General features: G+C 30.7%; 1 protein-coding gene across 4 annotated transcripts; it reads right to left on the bottom strand.

Annotated features, from left to right (window-relative positions):
• Positions 1–4749: 4749 nt before the first annotated feature.
• LOC108990666 (receptor-like protein 15) lies at positions 4750–20702 on the bottom strand. Of its 4 annotated transcripts, none has more exons than XM_035694937.1 (8): positions 9363–9793; positions 9084–9251; positions 8491–8649; positions 8201–8347; positions 7581–7739; positions 7304–7441; positions 7063–7209; positions 4750–6978 (listed from the first exon to the last, which is right to left on the bottom strand). In XM_035694937.1, the coding sequence occupies exons 1-8, from the start codon at positions 9775–9777 to the stop codon at positions 4850–4852; spliced, it is 3462 nt and encodes a 1153-aa protein (XP_035550830.1). In that variant the 5' UTR covers positions 9778–9793; the 3' UTR covers positions 4750–4849. The 4 variants fall into 4 exon arrangements, with proteins under 4 accessions (XP_035550830.1, XP_035550832.1, XP_035550833.1 ...); XM_035694939.1 differs by having other exon boundaries at positions 9455–9577; XM_035694940.1 differs by lacking the exons at positions 9084–9251; positions 9363–9793 and adding an exon at positions 20502–20702.
• Between the last annotated feature and the right edge of the window lie 277 nt (positions 20703–20979).

Genomic DNA, 20979 nt, shown 5'->3' with positions numbered 1-20979 from the left:
AAGTTTGTGCTTTGTTCCTTTTTTATTTTGTTATGTATTTGGTATGTCTGCACCTGTAAGTGGGTTTTCATGCTTATAAATACATAGAGAAGCATGCTTATAAATACATAGTCTCGCTTCTGTATGGTTTTTTGAACTAATTCTGTTATATGAACTAATTCTGTTATATAACTCCTTATAACTTCTTGATGTTGGATAGGTAATTCTTTTCAATGCATATTGTTCGAAAATCCTTCTCTATATAGCTACATAAATGTGCTTGTAACATGCTTTTTTTAACCATTGGTACATCTCTCCCCGTGTGCAAAATTTTCTTACTGCTAGTCATGGATCTCTACTGAGGTTTGCAATCATTGACTTTCTATGTTCATTAACAATTCAGTTGCAATTGCATTACATGGTTCGCAATTCACATAGGTTCAGCTTTAATAGGCTTTTGAATTTGCTTTCTCATGTTTCTAAGTCTATATTTTGGATTATGTCTCTAATATGCATGCTTTCTTTTTTTCTTCTCTTAAGTTCTGGTTTGAAATGATGATTAACCAAGCTTGCTGGTTTCTTCCTTGTTGACATCTTCTTGATGCTTTTCACGTGTGAGAGTTGTAGATTTAGCTCTATCATTTCCTCTAATCAATTATGTTTAAATCTCCATTTTTTTTTTGTATGTCAAACCATTATAAATCAGTGTGTGCGTGAGCCACAAGTCCCTTGCATCAGACCAGCTCAATCTCTCTCCAGCAGCCTGTTACATGCCTATCACTTTAGGCAAATTTAATTTTTGTTCTTGCCTCATATTCCTCTAGTTTTATTAGATTCTAGCACCTAAACACTTAAGTTAGTTGCTGCACATCAAACCAACCCTCTGATCACGTCATTCTCATCCCTTCTCACTACTAGCCTGGTTAAACTCCAGGCCACAAATGCTAAAAGGATTGAACTAGAATTACTGCAAGGCATTATAGCAGCAGAATTTCAGTCCTTGTAACTCTGAGTTTTGAGTTCAGTCTTCTATATTCCTTCCCTTATTCAGCCTCTGTTTTGAAGACCTTTAGTCCCTCAGTTCATGCCAATGAACCAACAAATTTTAAATCTTTGTTAGCCATTCATGACCCTCATAACAGGGGAAGCCAAAATCAAACAATTAGAAGGCAATAGCTAAGGCAAAGGAGCAACAGCAGCCCCACTTCTTTTCCTTGACACATCTATTTTATTTTGTGTGTAGCTAATTCCAGAACTCCGTAGGAATACCAAGAATCCACCAAAACCTTAGTTTTCCTACACCCAAAGTGGAACTACAGCCAATATCCACTTATCTTTTCCACTGCACCGCTAAGAGTAGGTTCCCTTTCTTTGCCTTAGTTTTCTTTGTTGTTATGTGTAGGCTTCGACCTTTCCTTCTCAAGTATATATAATTTTTGTTGTATGTATATATTTTCAGATTTTGTGATATGTGAATTTGGTTTATGATTATACGGTTGTGTTATTTATTGTGTTGAACTCATGTGTTAGAAGGATAAAATATCTGCATTTGTGTTGGATTGGATTACATGGGCTGCAAGCATGTTGCTATTTGACTCTTTGAGTTATATATATGGGAGTGTGAAGTGGAATGATGTGAATTGGTAACTAACTATTGAAGTGATATGTTGGTTGGGATTGTTGTTGGTGTGTACTAAGTATTAAAGTTTGTTTTTATACATGGCTGTAGTTCTTAAGGGTAAAATTTTTTTTGATAAGTAGTTCTTAAGGATAAAATACCTGCTATGTTTTTTTCTTCCACAGATTTGGATGAGTCCTAGAGCTAGTCTAACTCAGATAGTTACTCTGGTCTGGAGTGCAACTTGTTGGATGCATGGAATGGTTATTGAAAATTCCAAAAGCTTCCAGCATTCTTAGCTCAGATTTGCTTATTACCAAATGTAGAATCATTCAAAGATTGCTTAATAGTAGAAAGGGTGATTGCTCAATATTTCTTGTTCTTGGGTTCTCACTAGGAGTTTTTCTTGTAAACATGTTAGCACATTTTTATTTTATTTTTATTTTTATTTTTATTTTTTTTAGTGTCAATTTGAATCTCCAAGGTTTGTATATAATTTTTTAGCTTATATTAGAACTTTTTATTTTTTTTATTTTTATGATTTTTAGAATTATTTGTTTTTCTGTTTAGCATTTGCCATGAAGACAACTCGCGGCAAATACTTTTTTTTTTCTTTTGCCGGGAGAAGTTTTTTCCCCCAAATGTTCTAGTGGGTAATACTCATACCCACCAATACCTCTCACGATAATTGCTCTTATTCCCACGAGCATAAACAAAAATGGATGTGCTTTTGCGGTGAACTTCATCGGCTCTTGCCGCGAGAAATGTCGTGAGAAAAGATAGGTATTTGTCATGATTTAAACCTTTGGTGAGCTATAATACTTTTTCCGGTGAATTTTATCCCACGAGCTTCCCATAACAAAATCTTGTGGGAACAGAGTTTTTCTTACAAAAAGTATGTTGTTTGCAACAAAACTCATTCATGGGAAATTGCAGTTTCTGTCATCTAAACGAATAGTGGTTAATGCATTAAGATGTAAACGCAACTAAAACGAATAGTTAATCGCATTACAAAAATGTCATCTACGGCTATAGAGCCAAATCACATTATTGTAGGTGCGATAATTAATTTCATTTTCTGTTATGATTGCTTCATAAACTTCTTTAGAGTATATGTATCTATCAAGTGCCTGCACAAACTAGAAAAACTAGAAGAGGAGATCATAAAAGAGTGCAAAAGCAATAAAAATGTAAATGACGTGTTTCACACCACCAACTATTCGGATAACCTGCAACAAACGAGAAAGTGGCACTAGGTGCCCAGAAGAACTTCGATGCCTAAATTAGAGTGATGTAACCTCAATATAAGTATATAAGTAATCATCTAATATCTGTTACCTTCAGGTGTTTTTTTCAACTTCCATAATGTATAATTTATTTCTTGATTTTGAATATTAATATTAATATATTTTATTTTATTATGCATATTAACAATTTTATATGAAAAGTGGTGCTCATCTGTTATATATAAGTGAATCCCATTTGCTAAACTAGGTTCTATTGTTTTATGTTAATATTTATTTTATTTTAGAATATTTATAAACATAGTAAGAATATTCTAAGCATATTATCAATTGAGAATGAAATATTAGAATTTGAATATAAAAATTTAATTAACAATTATGCATCTCAAAAAACAAGAAAAATAATTTTTAAATAAAAATATACTTTGATACAGAAAAAATGTCACATTTTAACTTCTTGGCCTCAAAATCTATTGGGTTGGCCCTACAACTGGCGAGAATCCTAGCCTTGTTCTTGACGCTCAGTTGGGCCAACTTCTCAGTGCCATCGCCATCTCTCAAGACCTTTCCTGCGCAAATCAAATTGATCGACTCGGGGCCTCAGATTGACCGCTTTGTCACCTCTATCCTCAACATGGGCACGGTCCATTCCTCCAGTACCACCTCTATCACACCAGCCCATGTCCCTCCTATCTTCAGCTTTGCCATGGACAAAAATGATACAGATCATAAGTTGCGCTTCGATGGATGTTAAAGTAATGAATTTGCTTTACAGGTCGAGGAAACAAAGAGGCGAGGAGATTTGCTTGGGGAGTAAGAAAGAGTCGGGTTTTTGATTGGGCTGGAAACTACAAAACTAATGACTTTGGTTTAGAGGTCGTTTGTTTGAACTTTTCATTTTTAATTTTTTTAAGAAAGATAACGAGAAAATTGATAAATTTTTAAAAGAAATGTATTAGCTTTCACAAAAATAAAAATTGATGAATTTTTAAGAGTAATGTATTATCCGCTGTGATTTTGTTGTACACTTTTTGCATGTACACACACTTGGCACTTATCGTTGGGATGCGTGACCCATGTTGTCATCATCCTGACGTCACGATTCGCGCATTTCCATACATGGGAGTCGGGACGTCACACATATCACTTTCTTTGTTTACTCTTTGTATGTTTACTTGAGATTAATAAATTATTATCTATTTTTTTTGTGATTGGATAATAATTGCCGTGTTAGTTAGTTATTAGGACATTGAATGATTAAGGTAATCTACAATCCTAGTAGGATTTTAGTTGTTATAGATTTTCTTAAACATGATTAATATTTTATCAAGTTTATTCTATGAAAAATATTTACAACCTCCTCTCATTTCTTCCCCTTTTTTTTTTCTTCTTTTAAGATCAAATTAAACATATATTATAAAAACTAATCAAATTTGTTACAAACCAATATAAAGGGGATCTTAATTGCTTTGGAAATTCAGGACCTAGGATCTTAGTGGTGGGTGGTATGCTTCTAAATTGAAAATTGGTGACAGTGTATTGGGCTATGAATGTAAATATCAATATTGTAATCAATTTTTTTTGTACTTTCCAATGCATTGAGGTTTGGAGAAGGTGCATAATATGCTTACAATTAATTGATTTTGTTAGGCTTGTGCAAATGGGAATTCAAGATGGCCATAGTCACCACAAATGAGTCACTTTCTAGGAAAACTTTGCCAAACTTCCTTTCTAATGTCTTTTGGTCTGTAAACGAGTCGTGCTTATCGTTTCTTCATTTGTCAAAACTTTCTTTAACTCTAGCGAATAGCAAATAATAATATCAATCTTATATATTTACAAATGCTTAAATTTCAATAGAAATACACATAAAAAGTCCATACATTTTAATAGAAAATAGCTAAATGATCGATCGCTAAAGGTTTATCGAAAGTTATAAACCTCATATTTGAAGATCAAGAACAAGCATATAGACATATGCAAACATCATTAGGCAAGGCTACATAATTTAGAAAGTACTGGACAACTTACGAGAAATCACAAACAAGAAATAAAAAGACTTGGTGATGCACACTTCAATGAAGCTAAACCACACCTGACGCCAATAAGGATTTATATACAGAACTGCAACAATTCCCAACAACACAATTGTGTAAGACACACCAAAACTTATGCAGAAAAAATCCTTGTCAATGAAACCACCACTTTCTTCTCCCTTATCATTAGATGGCAATCCAGTTTTGTTCCAAGTATTAGGTAGTGGAGGTCCATACAGAAGAGGATTCCCCTTATAGCTGCTTTCATCAAAGGTTCCAAATTGAGCTTTTCTTTCTGGTATTCTGCCCGATAAATTATTGTCAGCCACGCTAAAGACAGCTAGAGAGTATAACTCTGTAAGTTGAGGGGGGATGCTACCATTCAACTTATTGTGGGAGAGATCCAAGCTCTCTATTTCTTTCAGGTTCGAGAATGTTGTGGGGATTGACCCGATTAGATTGTTGTGCGACAAGTTCAAGGCATGGATGTTGCTCAAGTATCCAAGCTCAAGTGGAATTTCACCAGACAAACAATTGCATGAGAGGTCTATTCCAGACATATAATTGAGGATATCACCCTTATAGGAGTAAGTTCTGCTCTTTGTTGTGAACTCTACTTCTTGTTGTGCAACCACATTCGGGAAAAGAACTTCATCTTCATTTGGAAGATATATGTGTATCTCTATCTCCAAGAATATTGATGCTCTATTGTCCAAAGCATATTTAGTTGTACTTCCTAGATCAGATTTTTGGTTAGTTGCCCCAAAACTAATGTTGCTCAAGCAATGAGGTATTGGACCAGTAAAATTATTATTTGAAAGATCCAGTATGGTTATGTTTCCAAGAAGGCATATTTGAATTGGAATCATTCCTTGCAAGTGATTAGCTTTCAAGAGGAGGATGCTCAATGATGAGAAGTTTCCGATCCAATCTGGAATGTTGCCAGTTAGGCGGTTATCTCTAAGATCTAATGTTACCAGAGCAGAGCTATTCTTGAATGCACTTGTAATGGGACCACTTAGCCTATTTTTTCCCAGATGAACATGTTTGATGCCCAATGAATTGAAGCACGGTGGTATGAAGTCAGACAAATTATTCTCGGAAAGGTCAAGAAATATGATGTCTTTGACTTTGCATAACTCAATCGGAATAGGACCTTCAAGTTGGTTTTTGGCCAAAACAATTTGAACCAAGTTGGTCATGTTGCCAATCCATCTTGGAAGCTTGCCTGACAAAGAGTTGCTACTAAAATCAAATGCGATCAAGTGAGTACTACTGGATAAGCTATATGGGATCTTTCCGGAAAATTGGTTGTGGTCCAAATACAAAAACATAAGACCTCTTAGATTATTTATGGCTGGAAATAATTGCTCACTTAAACTATTATTTGACAATTTGAGGTATTTCAAATTGAGGCAACCCATTCCCAAATGGTCTGGTATTGTTCCTGACAAATGATTGCTAGACAAGTCCAAAATCATCAAGGAAACTAAATTACCTAAAGAAGATGGAATTATGCCTGTAAATGCATTTTGAGACATGTTTAAATGCACTAAATTGGGAAAAACTAAACCCAAGTTTGTCGGAATCGGACCTCCTAGATTATTATTCGAAATATCTATTTTTTGAATATGGGGATTAGGATGATAGGGTACTTGGAAAGGGTTTGTGAAATTGTTATTCCTTAAATTAAGAATCTCCAATCTTGTATTGTTTTCTAGCAACCAAGTGGGAAACTTTCCAACCAAATTATTGTGCGAGAGATCAATTGCTTGTAACTTATATTGGTAATGAAGGAATCTGGGAATTGTTCTAGTGGGTCTTCTAGCAGGGCTACTTGACAACGACAGAACCTTCAACTGAAAGTATGAAGTCCAACTTTGAGACTCTGTTTCATCAACAAGTGTGTCATATGACAGAGAAAGGTACTCAAGTGACTGCAAACTAAGTATGGGAGAGTGAGAAATGCTTCGGTTGAAGTTATTGAATGCGAGATTCAATGCTCGAAGTGTTGTCATGTTTGCTAAACAAGAAGGTAATCTCCCTTCAAAATGATTATCACCAAGGCCTAACTGCTGTAGATTTTTGAGTTCACACCAACCTGTAAAATAAGTAGATTTTTAATTTATGCTACTGAGATAAGCTTGTTTATGATCAGCAATATATTTGGAAAAAACGTTTCTACCTTGGTTGGGTAAGCTACCATTGAGTCCACAAGTACGCATTGATAATACAATAAGAGAAGTCATCACTCCAACTTTACGAAGAAAGCTTTTGTCGATGGATGAACCATCCAAATACAACTCCTGAAGGTTCTTTAGTTTCCCAAGCTCTAAAAAAACAATAACACAAGCTTTAGATATTTATCATGTGCGTTGAAATTACCTATCATGTGTGTTGATAAGTATTTGAACTTTGAGACTTACCATGGATATTAATTCCCCCATTCAACTTAGCTTCTCTCAAATATAGTTTCTTGAGAGACGGAATCTTACAAATGAATCTCATGTCTGTGAAGTTATTATAATCCAAGTAAAGCTCCTCTAGCTTACTCATTGTAAAACCTGCAATAAATTTGATATTCCATTATTCATTAGAAAAATTTGTAAAAACTGAATCAGATTAGGAAACTGCATAAATATAAGGTAAATGAAAATATAATAAATACTACCTAACTGGCTAATACAATATATATGTACCGACCTTTATTAATTGGGACCCTTCCAGTAATCTTATTCCACCTCAAAGATAGTTTCTTAAGCGATGTAATCTTGCCAAGGGATGGCAAGATGCTTTCATTAAAGTCATTCCCATCCAAGTAAAGCTCCTCCAGCTTGCTCAAACAAGACAATCTTTCAAAACCTACAATTTTGATTAAATTCATGAGTATCCATGTCATAATAAGTAGATTCAACTGTATAAGTTTTGAGTTAATCTATATGGTATTTTTATGCCTGGGTTTGGAAAACCGTGGTTTCAAAATGGATGTCGAGGGGTTACATGTAATAAAAAAGAATGGAAGAAATGCCATTTTGGTTAAATTCAAAATAATTATATTCAACTAATTTCTCATCTCACAAGAAAAATGGAAGAAATGCTATCACAAGTTATATACACAGACCTTCTTTTGATACCCTAAAATTATAACTATCCTGTATTTTTAGTTTTCCAAGCTCTAAAAAATTAAACTACAACGCAAGCTTTAGATATTTATCATGTGTATTGAAATTATTAAGAAATCACTACCATCTTATAGCATATGAAGTACACCGAAAAACAAGACAATATATATTATGAAGCCAACAACTTGAGGTGAGACTTACTCTGGATATTAATTCCCCCATTCAAGTAAGCAATATCACTCAAATCTAGTTTCTTGAGCGATATTGCAATCTTACAAATGAATCCCAAGTCTGTGATGTTATAATTACCAAACAAGTTGAGCTCCTCTAGCTTACTCATTGTAAAACCTGCAATAATTTTGATATTCCATTATTTATTAGAAAAATTTGTAAAAAATGAATCAGATTAGGAAACTGCATAAATATAAGTAAGGTAAATGAAAATAGAAGAAACACTACCCTAACTAGCTAATACATGAATATATACCGACCTTTATTAATTGGGACCCTTCCAGTAATCTTATTGTAACGCAAAGATAGTATCTTAAGCGATGTAATCTTGACAAGGGATGGCAAGATGCTTTCATTAAAGTCATTAAAATCCAAATTTAGCTCCTCCAGCTTGCTCAGAGCAGACAATCTTTCAAAACCTGCAATTGTGATTTTTCAATGTACAAAGCTGTGTACAATAAATCCTAAAATACAACAAATTGGTATATATGGGAGCCCAATGATTTGAGCTTGTGGAAATAACCGATGTCTGTTTGATTTTCTCATGCTCCATATATTTGGACCAACTTAATTTAAATCTAAGGCCAAGTCGCCTTTAAATCTAATTAATTTTCTAGAAAATAGGTTTTGGAGGCTCTTTCAAAACCGGATCGATTAATCATATATGTTATTAATATAAGTGAATGGAAATTGTAGTACAATCCGTTAGTTATGATTCCTCTGTTTTAATTTGCTCCTCTGCTGTGCATGTGTATTGTTGGCTGAGTCAGTTATTGAAGATGCCTTAATAAGAAGTGATTAATTTATATTTCCTTTTTACAATAAAAAGAGCAATTTTATTATTGATACTTACCTTGGCTATTATTATAATTAGCTTCGTAATCCCACCCCTTCATTCCACTCAAATATAGTATCTTGAGCGTTGCAATCTTGGCAAGGGATGGCAAGAGGCTGTCATTGAAGGGAATAGAATCCAAGTAAAGCACCTCCAGCTTGGTCAACCCAGACAATCTTTCCAAACCTACAATAATTTTGGTTAAATTCAAAATAAGTATATTCAAACTAATTTCTCATCTCACAACAAAAATATTGGAAGAAATGCTATATATCACAAGTTATAATATGCACAGACCTTCTTTTGATACCCTCAAATTATATATGTTACCGAACAAATACAAAGACTTGAGCTCTTGAAAGGGAAGAAACAAAGAGGTATTCAAGTACCAATATTCTGATCCATCACTACTCCAAGCTGAATCCCACGAGGACCAATAATCCAGCAACCCAGGAAGATAAATAAGGGTTACACGGCCTGTAATGTTGCTGCACTCGACGGCATATGTCCAATTGCAGCAATCAGTAGCATGAATCTGTTTGTTGGTAATTAAGTTGGAAGATGGTGAAAAAGATTCTTTTGGGTAGTTGATCAGTAGGAAAAGAGCATTTTGGTCTTCCTCCAAACAAGCAGAGCAGGGAGGGATGATAGAAGCTTGAACACAGAACAAAATAATAAAAATGAACCAACAAAAACGCCCCATCGGATCCATTGATGAACTAATTGCTTTCTACTCTTTTAAGTAAGTAATTACTCGCATGAAAGGTTTAGTTTAAATAGGCCACTTAGCTATACACTCACGTTGGGTCCCCCATAATTAAGTTGATCTTATCCCAACTAACTATTTGAATAACGTAATATTAGTGCATTATTGACTACAACCACTATTATTAAAATAACGACATATATATGGACGCCATTTCTAAATAAATATTTATATAAATAATTTCTTTTGCATTATTGACATATTCGTGCCAAGTGGGTTCCCTTGAATCAATGATTTATTGACTGACTCTGTTTTCAATCTCTTGCTGCTTTCATTTCGAGTTAAGAGAGGGCCAATCAAGGTGGGGTGAACGAGGAATCTCAAACATTTTTTATTTTTTATTTTTTTTATACAAGTCAATTTGAAGTGGGATGTATCTTTTGCTGCTTTCAAATTCTTAAAGGCTCGTTTGGAGAGACATGATTCTCATAATTTTCATAATTTCATTTTTAATTATCATTCCAATAAAAAACACATTTCAATTTTAAATTTTTAAATTTTTTATCTAATCATTACTTAATCATTAACTAAACACAAAAACGAGTACAACTTTTACAAACTTTTAAACAAAATATAAAAATTAATACAACTTTTATACACTTTATAATAAAAAAAATCTATTTAAAATAATTTTTTAACTTTATAATATTTTATTCAACTTCTCCCAAAATCTAATAAAACATATTAACTCAAAATAATTTTTTACTATTCACAAAATTATGAAATACTCCAAGCTTCTAAACGGGCCTAAATGCAAACGATTTGCATTTCAACATTTTCACTAACAAACACCATCATACAATTTAAAAGAAAAATGGTTAAAAGATTGTCAGTAATTTTGATTATTTATAACTCTAAACATCATCACAGCTTTTAGACTAGAGGAATGCTATGTTCATAAAAAGACATCGCAGATGTGAAGTTCACAAACTAATCTAGCTAAAAATAATTTCTTAGAAAACAAAATCGATTAAACACCAATTTGGTATTGGTTTTCAAGATTTTGAAAATCGAATTAGACCAAAGCCAAATATATATATATTTAATTTCTTTTTTTTTATAGGATATATTTAATTTCTTATATTAAATATATTATAAATTTTTGAATTTTTATGCTACATATATTACACATATTATAAAATTAATATAACATTAAATTTTAATATTATTATTTATGCCTCCATATAAACTTACTCTTAAATATGAATATGAATATTAAGTTATTAACATGTTATTATTTATCCTTATAGATTAAGTTACATAGACACATATATAATAAGCTGGCATCGTAGGGATTCAAATGAATCACAGATGGACACTATTTCCATATACGCATATTTTGTAGTACCGATTACTATCTAGAAAAGTCTTCCATGGTGATGACATATCCGTGCCTACTGGGTTCCTAGAAGTCTTCGATCCTTATAAGTAATGACATGTCCCTATAGCGTGGGTAGTAATCGTGGTTGCATTATTTGAGAAGACCTTAACTCAATGACAATGGTGATAGAGATGGACAAAAAGAGCAAGCTTTTGAATATTGATTTTTTTAGCCTATGTTTTGGCACTTAGATGAGATGAGATGATAATCTCAAAATTTTTCAAAATTTCCTTCTCAAATATCATTCAAACACAAAACACTTTCTAATTTCAAATCTCTAACCTTATTTTCATCTAATCATTACCTAATTATTAAAACTTTCTCAAATTTCAAAAAAATAAAAATAAATATTACAATTTTTTCAAATCTCAAAATAAAAACAATATTAAAAAATTATATTCAAACAAATTTTTAACTTAATATTTGTATTCAACTTTTTCTCTTTCATTTCCTAAAATCAAATAAAATATGTTTCATGATTTGAGTTAACAAATCACAAAATTTGTATTATTCACAAAATTTTCATTTAACTAGCATCATTTAACACAAAATTTATCATTGAGTTAACAGATCACTAGTATTCACAAATCATTTAACTATTATTCACAAAAATTTTATCACATCTCACTACCTAAACATGATGCTCTAATCTTCTTCAAAATCTCATATAGCATGGTTTTTATCCAACGCTGGAGTAGAATAAGGATTATTCTGACGGCTAGCTAAACAACAGAAGCTAGAGATTGAGAGAAATGCAAATAGACATAGAATTTTGAGATAAAATCTGAAATTAAGATTTTTTTTTTTTGTAAAAATCAAATATATCTTATGAAGCCCGGACTTAAATAGCTAAGGAGAAGAAAGTAAAATTTCAATTATGGACAAATAAAAAAATATAGAATAAGATAAGCCTATCACTAAAATTGGATTGAGACGGAGAACACCAGGTGTAGCGTGGTGAGCACAACATGCACGTCAAATAGAGCTTTTCGAATTAAGGTCATACGCGCAATTATGATATTCATAGACAAAATTATGGCCAAAATGCTTATGTGTGTGCGATGTCACTCCTCTTTCCTCGCCCAACCTAGAATTCCCAAGTAGCATTTAAGATTGAAATAAGATAAAATGAAGCTAGTCCATTTACCCTAAACTCATTTTTTAAATGGTTAAAAATTAGGAGTGTAAGAAAAAACCAATCAAACTGATTGAACTGAACCGGTTCGCTCAATTTCGGCTCCTAGAAATCAAAACCAATTTAAAATCGGTTCGATATCGATTTTCAATATTTGAAAAGCAAATTAGACCAAACTAAAGCGATATATGTATATATACTTAATTTTTTTATATTAAATATATTATAACTTTGTTAATTTTTATGCTATATATATTACACATATTGTAAAATTAATATAATATGAAAATTTAAAATTATTCTTTATGTCTCCTTGATATAAACTTATATATTCTTAAATATGAATAAGAATATTATAAAGTTATTAACATATTATTATTTATTCTTATATATAAAGTTACTTACACACACATTATATATGCATATATATATATATAAATACTACTTTACCCACAAAAACGCCCCATCTCCATTGATCAACTAATTGCTTTCTACTCTTTATGTAATTACCAATTACAATAAGACTCGCAAAGGTTTTGTTTAAATAGGCCACCGGCAGTACCTAGCTAGCTATACACTCTCGTACGTTGGGTCCCCCATAATTAAGTTGATCTTATCCCAACTAACTATTTGAATAACGACATATATATGGCTAGAAATTAATTGTTTAAATAACGCCATTTCCAAATAAATATTTATATAAATTATAAATTGTTTTGCATTAGGTGATGGTGATGACATATCCGTGCCTAGTGGGTTCCCTTGAATCAATGATTTCATAAATTGTTTTCAATCTTTCATTTCGAGTCAGGAGAGGGCCAATTTCATTTCAAATTCTTAAAGGCTCGTTTGGAGAGACATTATTCTTAAAATTCCCATAATTTCATTTCTAAATATCATTCCAATATAAAACACATTTCAATTTTAAATTTTTTATTTAATCATTACTTAATCATTAACTAAACATAAAAACAAGTACAATTTTTACAAACTTCTAAACAAAATGTAAAAATTAATACAACTTTTACAAACTTAAAAATAAAACACAAAAATCAATATAACTTTTATACACTTTATAATAAAAAAAATCTATTTAAAATAATTTTTTAACTCTATAATATTTTATTCAACTTTTCCTGTCTTTTCCCAAAATCTAATAAAACATATTAACTCAAAATAATTTATTACTATTCACAAAATTATGAAATACTCCAAGCGTCTAAACGGCCCTAAATGCAAATGATTTGCATTTCAACATTTTCACTAACAAACACCATCATACAATTTAAAAGAAAAATGGTTAAAAGATTGTCAGTAATTTTGATTATTTATAACTCTAAACATCATCACAACTTTTAGACTAGAGGAATGCTATGTTCATAAAAAGACATCGCAGATGTGAAGTTCACAAACTAATCTAGCTAAAAATAATTTCTTAGAAAACAAAATCGATTAAACACCAATTTGGTATTGGTTTTCAAGATTTTGAACACCGAATTAGACCAAAGCCAAATATATATATATTTAATTTCTTTTTTTTTATAGGATATATTTAATTTCTTATATTAAATATATTATAAATTTTTTAAATTTTATGCTATATATATTACACATATTATAAAATTAATATAACATTAAATTTTAATATTATTATTTATGCCTCCTTCATATAAACTTACTCTTAAATATGAATATGAATATTAAGTTAATAATTAATATGTTATTATTAAGTTACATTCTTACACACACACACACACATATTATATATATACACACACTAAGCTGGCATAATAGGCTTCAAATTAATGACAGATGGACTCCATTTCCATATAATTTTTATATGTATAATTTGTTTTGCATTTTCGTCTCTTCCTTTTTCCATATACGCATATTTCTACTGATTACTATCTAGAAAAGTCTTCAATGGTGATCCGTGCATACTGGGTTTCTAGAAGTCTTCGATCCTTAGTAATGACATCGTGATGTCCTTATAGTGCCAGGTAGTAATCATGGTTCCATTATTTTAGAAGACCTTGACTCAGTGATAATGGTTGACTATTGAGTGCTTGACATCCGCTTAATTTGAAAGTTGCTTAAAGTATATCTTAGTTTCGAAACTTCATTCTTTCTTTATTCTATGTCCTACATTCACTTTCATAAAATTTCTTAATTCATCTTATCTCATCTAATCATTATTAAAACTTTACCAAATTCATACACAAAATAAAATAAAAAATTCAACTTTTTCAAATATTAAAATAAAAAGAATATTAAAAATTATTTTATAATAATATTTTATTCAATTTTTAACTTTTATCTCATCTCATCTTATCTCATATACGAAAATGAACGAGGACAAAAAGTGTATTAAGAAATGGTACACTGATCACCGTTGATTAGTACAACTTTATAAAAGGCTTCTACCCGGGTGTTAGAACTTTGCAAAAAGTCTCTCTCGCTGTAAACAATCCAACGAATGCATGCTAGATAAAGGATATCCAAACCAAAGGGCCTTTTCATGCATTAACTAATTGTTTTACTTGATAAGTCCTAGACTTTGAAAAAGTTCGAAGTTAAAGTATTGGCCTCCTCTCCCAATTGGTAACATTTAAGATGGAAATAAGATAAAATTAAGCTAGTCCACATACCCTAAAATCTTTTTTTATATGGTTAAAAATTAGGAGTACTGTAAGAAAAAACCGATCAAATTGATTGAACTGAATAGAATCGGATCGGTTCGCTCAGTTTCCTAGCTAGAAACCAAAATCGATTAAAAACTAGTTTGGTATCGGTTTTCAAGATTTGAAAACCGAATTAGACCAAACCAAAGCCAAATATATATTTAATTTTTTTGATAGGATATATTTAATTTCTTATATTAGATATATTATAACTTTTTTAATTTTTATGCTATATATATATGACACATATTATAAAATTAATATAATATGAAATTTTAAAATTATTGTTTGTGCCTCCTTGATATAAACTTACTCTTAAATATGAATATGAATATTAAGTTATTAACATGTTATTTTTTATCCTTATAGATTAAGTTACATACACATGACATATATAATAAGCTGGCATTGTCGGGCTTCAAATTAATCACAGATGGACACCATTTCCATACAACTTTTTATATGTATAATTTGTTTTGTGTTTTCGTCTCTTCCTTTGTCCATATACGCATATTTCCACCGATTACTGTCTACAAAAGTCTTCCATGTTGATGACATATTCGTGCATATTGGGTTCCTAGAAGTCTTCGATCCTTAGTAATGACATGTCCTTATAGTGCCAAGTAGTAATCGTGGTTCCATTATTTTAGAAGATCTTGACTTAGTGATAATGGTTGATTGTTGAGTGCTTGACATTCGCTTAATTTGAAAATTGCTTCGAAACTTCATTCTTTCTACATTCAATGTATACTATCAAGAACTTCACAAGAGGTGTATTAAGAAGATGGTACACTGATGATCACTGTTGATGCATGACAACTTTATAAAAGGCTTCTACCCGGGTGATAGAACTTTGCAAAAAGTTTCTGATCTCACTGTAAACAATCCAACAAACGCTAATTGATTTAGTACTTGATAAGTCCTAGACTTTGAAAAAGTTCGAAGTTGAAGTATTAGCCTCCTCTCCCAAGTAACATTTAAGATTGAAATAAGATGAAATTAAGCTAGTCAACACGATACCCTAAAATCATTTTTTATATGTTTAAAAACTAGGAGTACTATAAGAAAAAATTGATCAAACCAATTGAACTTAACAGAATTAGACCTGTTTGGTCTGTTTCCTAGAAACCAAAACCAATTAAAAACCAGTTTGGTATCGGTTTTCAAAACTTGAAAACTGAATTAGACCAAACCAAAGCCAAAATAAAAATTATATTAAAAAATTATATTCTAATAATATTTTATTCAACTTTTAACAAAATATTTCATCTCATCTCATTTGAACTGGGTAACCAAACGGTGCTCGTCTCTTCCTTTTTCCATATACGCATATTTTCACGGATTACTATCTAGAAAAGTCTTCCATGGTCATGACATATATATCCGTGCATACTGGGTTGCACTAGAAGTTGTCAATCCTTAATTAGTAATGACATCATGTCCTTATAGTGCTAGGTAGTAATACTGGTTCCATTATTTTAGAAGACCTTGACTCAGTGATAATGGTGATAGAGATGGACAAAGAGATCAAGCTTTTGAATCATTGATTTTTAGAGAGATTTTTTTTTTATAATTTCTTTAGCAAACATCATTCAAATACAAAACGTTTTTTAATTTCAAATCTCTCATCTAATTTTCATTTAATCATTATCTAATCATTAAAACTTTCTCAAATTCTCAAACAAAAAAAATACTACAAATTTTTTTACAATAAACAAAGCTTTACAAAATCAAAAACAAATACTTCATTAATCAAATATTGTTAATCTTACAAAACTGATAACATAAATTACAATAAATTAGAAAAGTGTATACTATCAAGAACTTCACAAAAAGCGTATTAAGAAGATGGTACATGATCACCGTTGATGACAACTTTGTAAAAGGCTTCTACCCGCCGGGTGTTAGAACTTTGCAAAAAGTTTCTCTCGCTATAAACAATCCAACGAATTAATGCTAGAGGATATCCAAACCAAATTAGGGCCTTTTCTGCATGCATTACCTAATTGATTTACTTGATATCTCCTAGACTTTGAAAAAGTTGAAGTTGAAGTATTGGCCTCCACTCCCAAGTAACATTTAAGATTGAAATAAGATAAAATTAAGCCATTCCACATGATATCTTAAAATCTTTTTTTATATGATTAAAATTAGGAGTATTGTAAGAAAAAATTGATTAAACCGATTGAACTAATTAAAAAGAATCGGACCAATTCAGTCAGTTTCCTAGAAACCAAAACCGATTAAAAATCAGTTTGCTATCGATTTTCAAGATTTGAAAAGCGAATTAGACCAAACCAAAACGAAATATATATTTAATTTCTTATATTAGTATATTATAATTTTTTTTAATTTTTATGCTATATATATTACACATATTATAAAATTAATATAATATAAAATTTTAATATTATTGTTTATGCCTCTCCTTGATATAAACTTATTGTGAAATATGAATATGGATATTAAGTTATTAATATGTTATTATTTAAGTTACATACATACATACATACATATATATATATATATATATATAATAAGCTGACATCATAGGACTTCAAATTAATGATAGATGGACTCATTTTTATATGTATAATTTGCTTTACATTTTCATCTCTTCTTTTTTCCATATACGCATATTTCCACCAATAACCATTTAGAAAAGTCTAATTCCATGGTAATGACGTATCCGTGCATACTGGGTTCCGCTACAAGTCTTCGATCTTTAGTAATGATTCATGTCCTTATAGCACCAGCCAAGTAGTCATAGTGGTTCCATTATTTTAGAAGACCTTGACTCAGTATTTATGGTGATAGAGATGGATAAAGAGATCAAGCTTTTGAATTATTGATTTTTAGATTAGATGAGATGGGATATACTTTTTTTATAATTGTTTTATAAATATTATTTAAATGTAAAATATTTTTTAATTTTAAATCTTTAATTTAATTTTTATTTAATCATTACCTAATTATTAAAAAATTTTCAAATTTTCAAACAAAAAAATACTACAACTTTTTTAAATTTCACAATAAAAACAATATTGAAAAAATTATAGTCAAACAAACTTTTAATTTTATAACATTCGTATTCGATTAACTTTTTCTTTTCTCTCATTTTTAAAAATTAAATAAAACATGTTAACTTAAATAAAACTGTAACACTCTAAAACAACGTATCAGAAAATATTTATCTTTCACTAAAGAGTAATACTATATATAGTCATAGAGTACGTAAGTGCCGCACAATTATTTTGAAAAAAAGTGAGGTTTACTATGAAAAAATTAATTTTTTATTCAAACAAGTCATGTATTTACTTATTTTTTTCAGAAAGGTGTGTGGCGCTTACGTACTTCACCACTTAAAATATCATTTTTCTTTAATATATTCCACAAATGCTATGCATTTCATCTAAGCTGGCATCCTATGGCTGCAAATTAACGACAAATGGACACCATATAACTTTTAGAAAAGTAAAATCTAAAAATAGATATGATTTTATGTAATATGTTAGATTTATTTTATCAAATTACATCAATTATAAATTTACTTTCGTTGAAATCTCTTTACCCAAAATATTTTTCAACTTTTTATATATATATTTAATTTATTTTACATTTTCGTCTCTTCCTTTCTCCCTATAATACACATATTTCCACCGATTATTATCACCGTTGCATTATTTGAGAAGACCTTGACTCACTTTAGAGAAATGGCCGTTTCTACGATTTCTTTCTCTGAGTGTGGCCGACAATTGGTGTCATGACTTTTGACAATTGGTGTCCTGTGAACTGGGCATCTTTGTATAGAATTCTTACAGCTAGCTCCACGTGAAGAACAACATTAGAAGACAAAAAATGTCATAGAAAGACATTTATAACTCTAAATGCCTGATCCTAGACTACCACCATTTAGATTAGAGGAATCATGTTATGTTCGTAAAAAGACATGGCAGATGTAAAGTTCACAATAAACAAATACTTTACAAAAACAAATACTTCATTAATCAAATATTGTTAATCTTACAAAAGTGATAACATAAATTAGAATATTGTTGACTGTTGAGTGCTTGACATCCGCTTAATTTGAAAGTTGCTTCGAAACTTCATTCTTTCTTTATTCTATGTCCTATATTCAGTGTATACTATCAAGAACTTTACAAAAGTGTATTAAGAAGATGGTACGCTTATCACCGTTGATGACAACTTTATAAAAGGTTTCCACCCACCGGGTGTAACTTTGCAAAAAGTCTCTCTCGCTGTAAACAATTAATCCAACGAATGGTAGAGGATATCCAAACCAAAGGCCCTTTTCCATGCATTACCTAATTGATTTACTTGATAAGTCCTAGACTTTGAAAAAGTTCAAAGTTGAAGTATTGGCCTCCTCTCCCAAGTAACATTTAAGATTGAAATAAGACAAAATTAAGCTAGTCCACATACCCTAAAATCTTTTTTAAGATTGAAATAAGACAAAATTAACGACAGATGGAGTCCATTTCCATATAATTTTTATATGTATAATTTGTTTTGCATTTTTGTCTCTTCCTTTTTCCATATATGCATATTTCCACCGATTACTATCTAGAAAAGCCTTCCATGGTGATGACATATCCGTGCTTATTGGGTTCCGCTAGAAGTTGTCGATCCTTAGTAATGACATCATGTCCTTATAGCACCGGGTAGTAATCGTGGTTCCATTATTTTAGAAGACGGCCTTGACTCAGTGATAATGGTGATAGATATGGACAAAAAGATCAAGCTTTTGAATCATTGATTTTTAGCCTATGTTTCGGCACTTAGATGAGATGAGATGAGATGATGATCTCAAAATATTTTATAATTTTCTTCGCAAACGTTATCATTTAAACAAAATTTATTTTTTAATTTCAAATCTCTAACCTAATTTTCATCTAATCATTATTTAATCATTAAAACTTTCTCAAATTCCCAAAAGAAAAAAAATACAACTTTTTCAAATTTTAAAATAAAAAATATTAAAAAAAAATATTCAAACAACTTTTTTAACTTTATAATATTTGTATTCAATTTTTTTTCTCATTTTCCAAAATCAAATAAAACATGTTAACTCAAATAAAACAGTAACACTCTAAAACAACGTACCAAAAAATATTTATCTTTCACCAAAGAGTAATACAACATATAGTCATGGAGTACATAAATGCCACGCAATCGTTTTGAAAAAGAGTGAGCTCCACTATTAAAAAAGGGTAATCTTAGGGATTCCGTTGGGGGATCCCACTCCAAAAATTTTTTTCTAGTTTTTTTTACTTAGTAATTAAGAAAATTTTGTTTAATAATATTGCGAATTTATTTTTTAAAATATTTAAAAGTGTTTAAAAAATGATATGAAAAGAACAATTTATTATTGTTGGCTGAGTCAGTTATTGAAGTGATTAATTTATATTTCCTTTTTACAACAAAAAGAACAATTTATTATTGATTTACTTACCTTGGCTATTATTAGCAGCTTCGTAATCCCACTCCTTCATTCCATACAGATACAGTTTCTTGAGCGTTGCAATCTTGGCAAGGGATGGCAAGAGGCTGGCATTGAAGGGAATATAATACAAGTAAAGCTCCTCCAGGTTGGTCAAACCAGACAATCTTTCGAAACCTACAATAATTTTGGTTAAATTCAAAATAAGTATATTCAACTAAGTAATTTCTCATCTCACAACAAAAATATTGAGACGGAGACCACCAGGTGTAGCGTGGTGAGCACAACATGCACGTCAAAGAGAGCTTTTCGAATTAAGGTCATACGCGCAATTCTGATATCCATAGACAAAGTTATGGCTAAAATGCTTATGTGTGTGCGATGTTGCTCCTCTTTCCTTGCCCAACCTAGAATTCCCAAGTAGCATTTAAGATTGAAATAAGATAAAATGAAGCTAGTCCATTTACCCTAAACTCATTTTTTAAATGGT

Source organism: Juglans regia, chromosome 10, assembly GCF_001411555.2.
Source record: "Juglans regia cultivar Chandler chromosome 10, Walnut 2.0, whole genome shotgun sequence".
NCBI lineage: Eukaryota > Viridiplantae > Streptophyta > Magnoliopsida > Fagales > Juglandaceae > Juglans > Juglans regia.
The sequence above is the reverse complement of the archived record's forward strand: the minus strand, read 5'-3'. Positions and strand labels throughout refer to the sequence as shown.

Bases quoted from the DNA above. Each gene is read 5' to 3' on its own strand.
- LOC108990666 (XM_035694937.1), bottom strand. From the start codon at position 9,777: ATGGATCCGATGGGGCGTTTTTGTTGGTTCATTTTTATTATTTTGTTC. The intron at 8,348-8,490 runs GTCGGTATATAT...AAATTATTGCAG, and splicing joins AAGGGTCCCAATTAATAAAG to GTTTTACAATGAGTAAGCTA. The intron at 7,442-7,580 runs GTCGGTACATAT...AATTTATTGCAG, and splicing joins AAGGGTCCCAATTAATAAAG to GTTTTACAATGAGTAAGCTA.